Consider the following 15,046-nt stretch of genomic DNA (forward strand, 5'->3'; position numbering starts at 1 on the left):
AACTTTATCCTGTTGGGGCAGATAAATCAGACACAAGCAACCTTTCCCATGACCCTCCCACTACCTATTCTTAAATGATTTCTGAAAATTCTTCATTACTTCTGTCATTACTGGTTTAAACTTGGGACAGCTACTTGACTCAGGAAGAGAAAGAGCAAGGCTGTTTGCTGAAGAGCCATCACCACATCTCAGCACTGCGAGTTCTGCGGAGACGAAATCTTTTGTCATGGCTCTCTCTTACCATCATAGGAAAACTGGAGTTATACACAGCAAAAAGTATCCCACACTGTGTAATTAGATACATTACAGAAGCAATATCACTCACAGAAAACACTTCAAGGGGGTCTGCTTTACTTTTTGTGACCAGTCCTTTTTCTGCTCAATGGATAATCGCCTAATGTTAGCATTTCACAGAGTTGCAAAAAAATGCAACTTGCAAACAATATCATACTAGTTGGGTCACTTCCAGTTGCACTCCCTGGTTAGCAAAGGTTTGGGTTCCCTTCCAGCTGAAGTTCTCCATAAAACTCTGCTAAAATCCAACAGTGAAGAACTGCAAGGAAATCCAATTGTTTCTGAAGATGCTCTTTTCTCAATGAAAACAAGAACAAATGAGGACACTTCATCAACGTGAAGAATCTCCCCAGAAAAACCTAAAGTGAAAAGCAGCAGCAAAGTTACGATACAAACGCTTTTAATAGACTCAATTTAGTATGCTGACTCGGCCAGTAATCCAAATGAGCAATGACTATGCAATGGTGTTCATTAGGAGAAAAACATTGCATACTAGTGGAAGAGAAGATTCTACTAAGTGGTACATGAATGTTTATTAGGAGACAATCTCTGTGGCTTTTTATTAAACTGAAATTGCATTTACAAATATCCGAACACTTACCCGTCCACCTGTTCCTCTCCCAGAATATACCGCAGGTTCTTCAAGAAAGACAGGGAGACTAATGCATGGGAATGGCGAATCTTCACATACCCTGTTACTGTCTCAATCAGACCCATAAAATTCTCCAGTTCTGAGGCAATGTTATCTATAGTAAGAAAAAAGTAATCTGATTATCACAGAACTCATAGCTTTAACTGCTATCCTGCTAAATGCAGTATTAGATCATTTAAAGAAAACATCTCTATTTGTTGCTTTTGAAAATGAGAGATGCTGGTATTCCTTGCCCAGTAACAGTTCCCTGTGTGAACAGATGGTTGAAGGGCAAAATAAAGCCACAGAGCAACACTGGAAAACCAGTCTTGCTTTTCCATACTGGCGAACCTGCTTTTTCCATGGACACTGCACTTTGAAGCCAGCACCGACTGTTGAGCCAGCATTCCGGCAGGGATGAAAAGACCCTTGTGTAAACGTTCACATCCATGGAACGGGAATTGCTCTTCAGCTACAGAGCAAAGCTCAGGCAGAAAGCTCCACTGGAAAACGGAGAACGAGACTGGGGATGAGAAGGTGGAGGTATGCTATTGGTCTCCTCTGGGGCACGATGCGTTGCTTTCAGTGATCTAGAAAGCTCTGGCTACCAAACGGAGAACTTTTAATGAAACAGCAAAGACAAAATGATAAAGCTGTCCTCATTCCATGGAGCATGTTCCATGTAGCTTGCTAAAGGTGATTTTCTATGATCTCCATCAATCCCTGGCCCATGTCTGTTACCTGGTGTCATTATCCTGCGCAGTTATACTGCAGTTGTGAAGTTTTAAAACACTCAGGATGGGAGAAGCTGCAGTGGGGTTTGTTTGCTGCCATAAACAAACCAAAGTCCTAACAGACAGCTGGGAAGCCGAATTACCAAATACCAATGGTTGGTTCCCATACCAAATAAGCTGGAAGGAAGCAGATGCTCTTCAGCACTCTATTATAACACTTAACAAATAAAAAGCCCCACGCTTGCCCTAAGTAAACGGAACATCTCCCCATAAGGGAAGATTGTACCTGTAGCAGTGGGACCATGAGTGAAATCATCCACATGCTCCTGCTTCTGAACCCTGAAGTTTTCATTCAGCAGGATAAAGGGAATAAAATACATCTCAATCTTTCAACCTTATTCATGAAACCTAAAGGGACCTTCCATAGGGAGATAAATCTCCAATAAAAACTAACAGTGATTTTTAGTCTCCTTTTAAGAGCTCATCAACCGTCAACACTTCCCTGGCTGATGAATCACTGCTCTGACAAATTGAATCCAGCGCTTGTTCAAGATATGTGACAAAGGTGGCCAGCTCACTACTGACAGCCATCCAGAGGCACAGTGCTGGGCTTTGTAAGAGCTCTCAGCCCTCTGGATTCCATGTTTTAGCAAAACACCACACCTTGCCTTAAAAAGTGAGGAAATGCAGTCTTACAGTGCCATGTCTTAGTAGCAGACAAGTTATTTACCTACACAGATGTGAGGATTTTCAACTTTTCCACCTTCTCAGGCCTTTATTATTCCTTTGGGACTACTGCTCATCTCGCTGCCTAATCCTGGTTCCCTGTTCTGCCAAAAATGCTTAGAAAAATACCAGCTTTCACTGCCTTGTAACTTGGTAGCTGACCACCTATTCCATCTGCGTGCTGGAGAATGGTGCTACAGTGGGCCAAACCAAACGGGAGCACCGGAAAGCAAACAGTTTGCTGAGTTTTTAATGTTCTTATCATTATGCTGACAGACAAACGAAAAAAATATTACAAGCAGCCTTATCAGAGGTTCCTAAAGAGAGGGCAATCACTTACTTCCACGACGGATGTTAATCAGCAGATTTCCCTTGAGAATTGTGCATCCCTGCAACATTTGTGCTGACGTGACAGAGTCGATGGTCTTCGTTTTCCCATCCTCACAAATTTTGGGGCAAGGCCCCTCACAAGGACTGCAGAACATGCTGGTAGGAAAGAAAGGGAGACCCAAAATAAGCAACGATACACAACTCTTGAGCCTATGGACTGCCTTCAGTCAAATTTCAAAAGACAGTTCCCTTTAGAGCTCAGAGAAATCCTTCAAAGTAGAATGGAAGTCCCCACACTTTGCAGAGGGCTGCAGGTAACTTGGATCACTCGCCCCCTGGACTCCAGAGATGCTGGAGCGTTGCAGCTCCTGTTTACAGCAACCCAGGAGTGAACGTATGGACCCCATACCCACCGCCTGCCAGCTTCGGGCAGACTTTGCGGTCCTTCCAAAGTGGAAGGCACTTCAGGTAAAACCCAGCGCCTTTGTATTTGTGCATTTGCTCTAAATTATACCCAGAAAGACCACTCGTCTCATTTATGCAGACATCCTCAGAGTGCTGTGAAGTTTCAGGCTAATCCAGGCCCAACCTCCAAAAACAGGCTAACGAGGAACAGGAGATTGGAAAACATTGTTCAAGTTCTTATAAAGTTGTCTGTCTCTGTGTCCTTAAATCCATAGTTGAAGCTCAGCACTAGGGAATTCCATACTCGTGGCTGTTTTATCTTGGGAAAGACAAGTGTGGGAGCACATAGTCGTGAGTGATGTGGAAAAAAACAGCAGTGAATTGCTCACTATTTTTTACAGCTTCGAACGTACTAAAGCAGCAAGCTTAAACAAAGAGAAGGATGCATCCTGATACAAGGCAAAACTGATTTGCAACAGGAACTGGGAGAGACTGGCCAGAAATCTCAGCAGGTTCAAAATGGCAAGAGAACGGGTTCACCAGCGACTATAAAACTCCAAGACAGACACAGCCCTGAACTTGAGAGAAACTAGACTGTCAGAAGCAGGGACAAAAAACTGAAGCACAAACTCTATTCTGCTGCTTCTTATACTCACAAGTATTCATCAGCATTTTTTAGTGGCCAAACTCAAGGACAAGAACGCAGGCCAGCCCAGCCTGTGACTACAGCAGCTTTTTAAAGGCTCCATATTACACTGACTGCATGTTCATCTCAAAATTGAACACGCCATGTGCCCACAGAACATGCCCTCTGATCACTCCTCCTGGTAAATGTCTTTCACGATTCAAGGTCATTTTTATTTTTCCATTTATTACAGCACTTTCTTTCGAATTTCATCATTACTTATTTTACCTTATCGCTTTAGAGGGGAAAAATGAAAAAACCAAACCCAGCTCCAAAGACAAAGGCTTCTGATGACAACACTGATGAACACAGATTATCTATTCCTTTTAAAATAGATTGATCCAAACTTTCTTCTGAGACTTAAAGAAACATGTAAATTGATAATAACAGTTTTTCATCCGTAAACAATAAAAGAAAGAAGCTTCCTTTTCTTAGTAGTAAGCTCCTATTTAAAAATCTTGCACTGTAACATGCTACAAACCACTAAAAGCTGCGGACACAAGCAAGAGGCATTCAAGTGAGCGTACAAAGAATGCTGGAAACGCTTTCTGTTTGCTACTATTTGTTAACACCACCTCTGGGGAACACGACATTCACTGGCCTAGAGTTCCAGCTCCTTTCAATGGCTGCAGCAGCGCACGCTGAGATAAGATGCCCAGGCACTGCCATGTGAGCGGTTCACACTGCTGGTGCCACGAGCTCAAGGAGATGAGAACAGAACATTTCTCAGGTGAGTCTCTGCATTCCAGCAGTGTGAAGTTGCTTACATCCCAATGCCAACCACAGACCGCCCTGCTCTTCGATTCGAGGGATGGATGGCACACATGCACAGACACACCATTGGTGTGGGTATCACTGCAACCAGCTTTCCAAAAGATTTAGAGAACAACCTACAAAGGCATCTTTTTAATATAGTACTGAAGCACTGTGAATTTTAGCATGCTGACTATCCTTTACTCAGGCTATAGCTTCCTACAGTCAGTAGGCAACTAAGGCTGTTTGCTTAAAGCACTGGCAAAATAACAAAATCATATGCATACATCACTCCAACTGTTGGAATTAAATAAGAGTAGGTGAGTGACAGTCTTGCAGGAAATTATTCTGTATAATATTGGCACCTGCTGCATTATTTTTGTCACTACCTTCATGACTGCTCCCTTCTAAAACACCATTTTTATCTTCTGGAATGAGTGAAAAAAGGGAAATAACATTAAATATACTAAATAATACATGTGTCTGAAATGCAAACACACATAAGGCAAATAATCTATGAAGCAGAATAACTGCTTTGTTCTGTGTGATAATGGTCATTGGTCAAGCCCCAACCTTGTGTTCCTGGGCTTCCACTTCCATTTTGTTACTGTCTACTCGGAGACCTGGTTCTGTGTTGAACTGACCTCCCCAAGTCCTTCAGAAGAATCAGTGGCAACTGACAATGCACGGGACTGCAGGCAATCAGACCTTTCAATGGTGAATTCACCTAAGCAGGTATCATGGATGTCATTTAATTCCCCATTGTATTAACATGTTCTCATTTCTACCCAATGCAATTCACATCACAAGGCTGCCACAGAACAGGAGGTGGAAAAACCCAAACGTGATGACTCTGACGGGCCTCCCAGCAGCCGCGTTACCTTTGGCTCCCGTTGCGTATGAATCCGGAGGGGCATTCCGCCATGCACTCGTCGTTGTGGATCACAAACCTCTCGTATTCACTCGTTTCGGTGGCGGGGACTTTAGAGCAAAACTCTTTCGTGACGCAGCGCCAGCCCTCGAACTTGTACGTGTTGGGAGGGCAGGTGGGCATGCAGACGCCCTCGTAGTAGTAATTGCGGCAGGCGACACACGCCGTGTTGTTGTCGGGCGCCGTGCAGCTCCCCAAGCACTCGGGATGGCAACACTCGTTTTGGTCCGTGCAGGCTCGCTTGCCGCACGAGCTGGGGCACACTGCAAGACAGAAAGCGAGCAGGCGTGAACAAGGGGCACGAAATAAAGAGAATGGCGTTACAGGGCACGCACTCATCCACATAACCTGTGCTTTCATCCCCTGGGCTCTGGAGCATCTCCGCAAAAGAAGCAACTCCTGTAAAACTGACAAATTCAACTCTGTTTTTCTGAGGTTTAGTCGTGTGAAAAGTATCTTTTTCTCAGATCAAGTTTATAGCATGAGCCAATTAAATAACAAGGAAAACTGTTGAAAGTAAGATCAGCATAAGGATAATGGAAATGGCCAAGTACTAGAACCTACTCCATACATTCCGCTGGAACCTACTAGAACCTATTCCATACATAGAGCACTAGCATTATGGTTAATTTTTTTTTTTTTAATGTTGACCGATTGTCTCTCTAGTAATTTCTTATATTTTCTATTTGTACTTCAAACAGATCTTCTGTTTTGTTTTGTTTGTTTGGGTTTTTTTAATGTTGACTGATTGTCTTTCAAAGCATTTCCTCTATTTTCTGTTTGTACCTCAAATAAGTCTTCTACTGGCAAGAAAACAAGCTTCCTTTAGACAACTTAATTACACTTGCACAATAAAGCACTGCTGTACTGGAGCACATAGTTAGGTTGACCCCAATGTAGCAGCCCGATGTTACTTATATATGCAACATGAGGTTTAACGAAGTACGCATGGCACACACCAAATGATGTGGAATCACAAAGCTACTATTTTCCTGTTAAGAGAGTAACAGAATTCTGCCCCATCCTCAAATTCTGGGTTCAGAGAACAAAATATGAATGGAGAAAAAAAAAAAAATGGGGCACAAATTTATGGAGACATTCATTTTACGTTAAAGCATTTCAGCTTAGAAACACAAAGAGCAGAACCACCAGCAGACAACCTCGCCACCGCTACATCAAAAGAAGTGGCAGCATTATATTTATGTAACAACAACATTTTGATTAGTGCTGTATGGCCTTTTAGCCACGCAAGCTGTGTGCCAGAGGCTCTGTAAACAAAAACAGATAGGAAATCTGGTTTGCATTAAGTAACTGTTTTTCACTTTCTAGCTTAGCTAAAACACACTACCAATAATAACAGTATAAAATAAAATTCCAGTAGTACAACTACAGGAGATCCAAGGAAAGTACCACAAGACATTTAAACTGTAAGATTTAAGCAAAACCGACAAAACAAGCAAAGAAGTTAATATCCCAAAATGAACACGGGAGCTGCCGAGCCTGGCCTGTAGAAAAAGACAATATTTTACGAAACTCTAAGAGTTCCACAAAGGTTTTGCATTGCAATTTCTCTTCCAGTTTGCGACTAGAGTGTCATTTTAACGCAGGACCAATCACTAAAAACTTGTCCCCATCCTCTTCCCATAATGAGATCTACGCTTTCCAGTATGTTTTTGTAACGTTATTGAGCACAGCACCACAATTACGATGCAGGACAATAATTAAAAAAAATAAAATCTGCTCATATCTCTGCATCAGGGCCTAAACATCCTACATCAAATTTTGACTCCCAGAAGCCCTTTTCTGGCAGCTTTAAGGAAGTGTCCACCTTGAAAAGGTCTGGTAAAACTGCCATCGGAGAATTTTGCATTTCTTATCAAAATGGTTCTAGCACTAATCTTGCATAATTTTATTCACTTTCTATTTTAAGCCCCAAGTGTCAACTTTGCCAGTTTATGCACCCGGACACCAAGCTCTATTCTCCTTATATAATTAAAGCTAAGGAAGATTTTGGGGGAGGAAATTCAACCTGCAGATACTCTCCAAGTAACCTGGCAGCCTTACCAGTATCTCCCCTGTATCAGCAGGTGGATATGGAGCATCACAATATCTGCATACACGGAGCCAGGTACTACTAACACAACAATCTGCATTAAAGGTAGCCTGGACACACTGAACTGAATGCAGCAGGTCTGCTGGGCAGGAAGGTACTGCTGAAGTTGCCCAAGAGCTCATCCGTCTTTTCTAATGAGAAAATAGTCGTTACTTAACCCTGCAGCCCTTCCCTTGCATATCCCGCTATTCCAACCCACCGCGGTGCTGTTACACCTCTGCTCCAGACCTGTATGCTCATTTTTTCAGAGTGAAACCAAGCGGAAAAATAGAGGGAGGGAGGGAGGGAGGGAGGGAGGGAAACTATGAGAGCAAGGAGGTGGGAGCACAAGTATGGCCGATGCCCACCCAGGTAGCACAAATATCACACGCAGGCCAAATGATGAATATTTTTGCACAGCCAGTTACTTGTGAGACCACCAAGAGCAGGAACACAAAGGAAATCACGGCTAAATAATGCGCTGTGTAGATGCTGAATACACACCTTATCCTCATCCAAAAACAAGTATGCAGGTGCATATTCTGTTTTTACAGTAACCTGCACCAGTGTAAAAGGAACTGTCTGCCCAAATGCCACCTCGGTAAGGCACCATGAATTGCCTCTCACCTTGAGGTACACAGTACTACTTGTATTTGCAACTACTAAGGGATAAAAAAGAAATATAAGAAAAAAAGAAAGAAAAAAAATCAGTGTGCCTTGCTAGCAGATGGACTGCTGTTCTGAGTGGGTGCCAGATTTTGTGTGGTAGCTACATTTCCCGTTCAAAACCCTACTAAGAAAAACCCAAAACATAACACATACCCCCCATGCCTCCACAAAGTTCATTACTAAATGTATTGGTTAACTGTAACAGGGGTTTTTTTGTTGTTTTCATCTAGCAAATCTGCTAAAAACCAAATGCTGCTACATTAAGTATTCAGACAAATATAGTAGAAAAAGACCCAGTTTATTTCATTCTTGGGAAAGACTTTTACATTCTCTTAATGTCTCTGCCATTCATGAACAGTCTGCTATATAAATAGGATTCCCTGCATCTCCTGGTAAATCTGCTGACTCTCGTCTACAGAAATATAAATTGAAGCACAGAAGGATACACAAGTTCCCATGGAAAAGGCAATCAGTGAAACAGATTTTCAAAACTATAGTAAGTAATATTTTAATCACAACCATTTTAAGAAGAACTCTTGAATACTTTTTGAAGATAATTTTTTAAAAGCTCAGCAACCTTGTGTTTCGCTCAGTCCTATTTTTCGCTTGTTCTTGCTAACGTTGGCATAGTTTTCAGCCTGGGGACAATACGGGTATCCTGTTTCTTTGAAGAGGGAGAACAAGAACTTCTCTGTGTTAAGATATATTATGAACAACAAAAAGTCTTATCTGCCTTAGATGCCGGTTCCTTCAGATATCCCTGTTACAAAAATCTTACTAAACAACACGGGCTGGCCTAAAATCCCCCCTGCCCTCCCAAACAGTGCTTCTTGGGCTGCTAGATGTGTACCAAAACATTTAAAATGCAGGTTTCAAAATACTTTTGCCAAAAAAAACCCTGAAATATGCTCAATAACTTGTTGACTTTAGTCCACAAGAACATTAGAGAGGCAAATATAAGCAAATAGTGGGTTGACATTTGGGGACAGAATTTACCAGCCAGGTACAACATGGATCAAGAAGGCTGATGACTGTACACAAAAAAAACCCCAAACCGCCAAACAAATCCTTGCTGACAAGCACAAGGGCAAAAAATGCTTAATTGCCATCACGTGGAGCTCCCAAGATAATGGAAAATTTCAGAGGCCTTGGAGTGCAGCCATGGGAGAAGGAAGACCAAGCAAGCCGTGGAGAAGGGCAGACCCTGCAGCAGCTTCCCGACTTTATTAACGAGATGATGGAAGCTTGACTAGACCAGAGCGTCTGTTTACATTTGGGGAGTGAAGGTACTGAATAATCATCTGGTCTTCAGAGAAGGACATTAAAGAGTATCAGTAGCCACAAATCAAATTTACCGGAGCAAAACCAACAGCATCCATGCTTCACCATCCATGCTTCACCTTCTCTCTGATTCCTCCAAATGAGAAGTTTTCCTTTTCAACAAAATTCACCAGGTTTTCCAAATATTATTAAGATACTATGATCACTCACAAAAAAGGCAAAATATTTCATTTTAAGACGCCCACTTACTAAGCAAATCAGATTCAGACCTGACATACGGGAAGGAGATACTGTAAAGCTACATGCAAAGATCTTACAAACAAGAGGAGCTCCTAGAGAATCTGACTCAGAGACCCATTATTCTCAATTAAAACCCCCAAGATGCTAAACCAACATTGCAAACACAAAGCAAGATTTGGGAAAGAAACAAATCATCTCTCTCTGTATTTACGGCGGTTCCTTTTTGGACAGCCTGAGTTTGCCTGACGCCTCATCCCTCCTGCTATTTGAAGCGCACACAAAGCTAAAGCTCGCTGCAAACACATCCCGGTTATTGTACGGTTTGGACAGACAAAGCGTTCTTATCATCTCCGAGACGCCGTGACTTCAGCAACGCCGAAACAGAGAAATCAGGTGAATAAACAATGGGTCACAGGGAGTGCAGAGGCGGCCAGGAGAGGAAGAGCCCTGGCAAGCGGAGGCACCGGCCTCTGCCAAGGGTGGCACCGCGCCAGGCACATGCGGGCGAACAAAAAGGTTGCCAAGTGTGGGATAAATATTTTTTTTAAGATTCTTTCTCTCCTTGTAAAATGATATTCGATCCTTTTTTTTTTTTTTTAATATACTGTTTCTGCTTTTTTAGAGCATCCTTCACATAACATGATGTTTCGGAAAAGGCGGGGGGAAGCCTAGTTTTGGAAAGCAGAGGAGGAAGGGAGCGTTTTCTCCAAGCCAAGTACTGAAAAAAAATTAGCTGTGTAAATTTATCCACAAAGACAGAAAAAAAAATGGTCATTTTTGGAACGTTAATCCCTCTACATGACAGAAATTTTAAAATATTGCATTTTAATAGTCTGAACTTTGGTATGGGCTTGCAAACAGCTGACTTCAAATACTCAGGCAGGCTGTACAGGACCTGATTTCTTCTGCCCAGTATAATGTGAGAGACTGGAGAGACATTACTCAGAAAATCCAGTTCCAGTGATTCATGGCCAGGGCTGTAATCAAGTAACTACAGAATAAAGGCTGCAATAAGGAAATGCACATATTAAATCCATGCATTATCATGTTCCGATCACAGAAATATGGGTAACAAATCATCTCCAAATTGATGAGGTCACTTGGAGCAGCTGTATAAAACCTTTATATTGCTACAGAAACACATATTAGCAACACATTAACAACGGTATATTTTTGTGTGTTTTCTGTTTCCCCCCAGCACTCTCAAAGATTCACGTTCAATGAAAACCTTGAAATAAAAAAAAAGCCATAACAAACCACTTTCTAGTAGTTAAGGCATAAAGTTTGCCAGGTTTTGAAATGAACTCCAAGATCCCCAAGGTTCAGCTCAACCTAGCACTGGGAGCAAGACTTGAAAGTGATCATCTCCTCCTCCCTTAAATCTCTAGCACATACACAAGGGTGCCTACCAGTACAATATTTGGATACGTTTCCACAAACTTACCCCAATAAACAGAAAGAGGGCATTAAGTGTACAGCCTGCAAGCTACATCTGCCTGGAGATCACTTCTCTAGCCTTGTGTTTCTGTATTTACATCCTAGTCACTACCAGCCCATTTTTATCTGGCAGACCTTTCCAAGCATCCTGAAATCATTTTGAAGTGGTTCTGTGAATTATTTTCTTCTTCCCACTGTACAAATCCAGCTGAAGTTTAACTGCATCTGGTCAGCTTGCACACAATACTTTTTGGTCTCCTGTTTCTTGGTATTTCAGTCTGTCACAGAAGCTGTACGCAGCATCCCCTATGGTAAGGAATGAGTGAGATGAGGCACCCAGAACCGAAAAAAACAACCCTCAAAGGATTTGTCTGACCCGACATCAGCCCACTAGGCTCAATCTTTAATAATATTAAATACTGATATGGATAAAGGAATGCACTCACATCCCCTTTCTCAGGATGTTATGGTTGAAAACCAATGCCACACTAAATGCCTGTATAGCCAGTCGTGCAGCAGTTGGATCCAACTGTTCAGCTGAAGCATCTGTAGACAACTCCAGAGCAAAGAAGCAGAAGAAGGAGCAGAGGCAGGTGAGAAGAAAGCCCAGCACTGCTCAGCACCTGGAGACTCCCAGATGCAGTAAAGTCTATCAAATAGACAGGGAATGTTCATCATTCAATTAAACAAACACTTGCCTAGAACATATTGTCGTGGTGAGGTACTCAATGCCCTCTAGTTCTATACTTTTTTTTGTCAACATCAATATTTCCCCTTCCCTCAGAACAGTTTCAGTACCTACAGCGTTTCAGAGCAGCACAGGTATCAGAAAAGCACAGCCCAAGGAGCCAGAGGCCCAGGACACGGTTTGTAATCCCCAAATGCACAAACGCATCAGCACAACATACCTGTAGCTCTCCTTCCCAGCTGAAAATAACAGTGCAGCCTACTAAAGCTTATGATGAAACAACCCAAAGTATATTTCAGTTGGATACTCTGGAGTTTGATGACATCCCCCTCCCCCTTTTGGCCATCTCTCCTTCATTCTTCACCCCTGAAGTTACCTCAAAACAGCTTCCAGGCTACCCAGCTGTGACATGTAACAGCACATGTGCTAAATGCGTTTTATTGAGAGTGACTAGAGGACTCGGGGACACTATTTGGCACTGCAAAACCTCCCGTTCCTTCAGGTTTTCTGCAAGTGAAGCAATCAACCCTGGTAAAAGCTCCAGCAGCGTTACGGCTCCCCACATCACACCGAAATTAGAGCAAATGGAAACCCGAGTGAAGAAAAGAACCACCTTAGCCCACAGTCAACAGGAACTGACAGATCGTACAGTTACGCCATTCACTGTTAAGTGCGTAATACTAACGACCAGGAAGGTGCAAATAAACACGACTTATTGACAAACCCGGGCAGCACAAATTGCATTCTCTTCCAAAACAGTTTACGTTGCCCAGCACAACGCAGACTGGCACCATTGCAGCTGGCACTCGAGAGAAAGAGGAAAAAAACAAGCCCATTTTGTCCCTTCCAGGCCAGCACGAATTCAGTACATAAACAAACCCGACTGAGGCGTATACACAAGCATTGAGCAGGCGTTTGGGCCAGTTGTACTCTATCTCCAACACCAGGCGAACAAATAGGTGGGCAATGTTTCAGCATCAGTGCTGCACTGTTCTAGAAGCATTTCCTCTGTGAAAAGGGAAATTTCCCCCTGGAAGATGCAAACCGCAAGAGTAACACCGATGTCGGTGGGGACGACGGCAGGAAAATGAGGGCACCCCGCAGTGGTGAAAGCTGCTCCCCAAGCTCTGTAATCACCTCACGGTCACAAATTCGGTCACATTTCTCAAGGGAAAAGTGAAGTTCCTGAACTCTTCAGTAACGCGTAAGAGAAGAGTTGCTGCAGAACGGCTCTGAAGCAAATTATCTTTTCACTCCAGATTACGAGCAACATATCGGGGTTTTGCTTGTTGTTGCTTAAAGCAAGGTTTAATCTGCTTGGCTTCCAAATGCTGCAAGTGTAAGGCAATCAACTTCACGGGATTTAATTAATATAGTGCAAGGAAGGAGTGCTGGTCAGTCATGTCCTGGCAAAACCCCAGCTGGAGGAAGAGAACTATTCACATTTCAGATTTATTCTAAAGGAAGAAGACAGTTTGATTACATTATCACACTGGACTAAATTATGCTGAAAGATAATGGTGGTTTAATCTTGGGGGGAAAAAAAGTCACTGGTTTGGAGGGATTCAATTCCCACTTCGTTTCAGGAAAGCCCTTCGCGTTTACGTATTAAGCCCATCAACAGGATTAACTATTCTGGCGTAAGCAATGAAACATCACGCTTGCCTTAGAGGCAGACACCAACACCGCTCCAGTCGAAGGCTAATTGCTATAAAAACGAAAAAAAAGTTTCAGTAAAAGCAATGTTTTTGCTCATCTCCAGCTAGGATACGTGTGTCAACAACAAATAAAACATTTGTTGAGTTTTACATCACTGAAATAATGAAAACTCAAGGAAACTGCCAGAAAGAGCGAGGATATTCAAACATGGTTTACTACAGAGCAATTTTTTTCAAGCTATTCATCTGCGAGGTAGTCCACTAAAAACACGATTAACATCCAGATATTTAGGAACTTGTGGAAAGAGAAGAATTACAATGGAAGGGCAAAACAAGATGCGAGAATACTGATGGTTTGTAAAGTTATCAGAGACACCTGGGTGCATTTGTTTTCAACTATGGTAAGTCCGCAAGCACGTCATCACGATATTTGCACATTGCAAGTGAAGGAATCCTCTTAAGATCAACAATGCTTCAAACAATATTAAGGCAATTATGTTCAAAGCGATTAAACAAAGTATTTCCTTCATGACTTCCAGAAATACAAGTGAGTGTAAGCAAATCTGACAGCAACTGAAGGTTGTGCTCTCGAGACTCACAACAAACAAAAGGTGAGCTCTTTCCTTGGTTTTAATAATCATGGAATATTTTTTATTCTAAATCCTTCCTCTATTATAAACATAGAGAGAATACAGAAGGTGCAAGAGTTTGTAGGACCCAAAAGCAGACTGGAAGACAGCACAGTAATCCATCTCTTAACGCATTTTAACAAATTTACAGGTAACACAGAAAGCAAAAATGATACAACAGCCTTGAAATCCATATTAAAATTTGCTCCTTCTCATACACCAGAATTGTAGATAGAAGTTTTCAGAGGGAAAAGGGAAAATATCGAGTATCTTTTCGGACGTGATGCAAATTTCTTTTGTAGCCTGTAAAGCAACCTAAGTTGTCCAGACGTGAACTTTTAACTCCATCTTACATGGTTTGATCTCCAAAGAACAAGAGGCAGAACTATTTCAGTTCTCCAACACACTGATAAAATCAACCAAAGGCGGAAAAACCATGCTTTACTATGCCATCCCCCAGAAACCACAAACACACGTAACATACTCACGGGACACGTGGCACACACGGCACCGCGGGCCATGGGGTCAAATACACAGTTAATACTTGGATGCGCGAGTTGTCTCTGCTTGCACACGTGCACGTGCTTTTGAGGAATTCCTGTTAGTACAACTGGAAAAAAATAATAATGACATTGCCTTGGACTTTCTAAATCCTATCCTGTAGTAAGGATTTGTGATCAGATTAGGGAGCAGCAGACAGTTTTATTTATTTATAGGAAGGACAGTCAAGGTGAGCTGTACGGCTGGACGGCCGGGGCTGCAGCGCAGGCAGCTCAGCGGACCCAGAGACGGCATCAGACGGCACTTGTTACAGAAAAAGGGGGATGCACGTTTTTGATGCTGGCACAAATGGGAAGCATGCT

General features: G+C 42.4%; 1 protein-coding gene across 3 annotated transcripts in view; it reads right to left on the reverse strand.

Moving 5' to 3' along the window:
* Positions 1-15,046, reverse strand: part of IGF1R (insulin like growth factor 1 receptor) — a 167,783-nt gene that overhangs the window by 40,392 nt on the left and 112,345 nt on the right. For all 3 annotated transcript variants that reach the window (XM_082060537.1, XM_082060536.1, XM_082060535.1), the window contains exons 3-5: positions 5,440-5,752; positions 2,726-2,871; positions 896-1,040 (exon numbers count right to left, since the gene is read on the reverse strand). In XM_082060537.1, the coding sequence (XP_081916663.1) occupies positions 896-1,040; positions 2,726-2,871; positions 5,440-5,752 (604 nt within the window). The remainder of the gene's footprint in view (positions 1-895; positions 1,041-2,725; positions 2,872-5,439; positions 5,753-15,046) is intronic.

Source organism: Streptopelia decaocto, assembly GCF_964273445.1.
Source record: "Streptopelia decaocto genome assembly, chromosome: 9".
NCBI lineage: Eukaryota > Metazoa > Chordata > Aves > Columbiformes > Columbidae > Streptopelia > Streptopelia decaocto.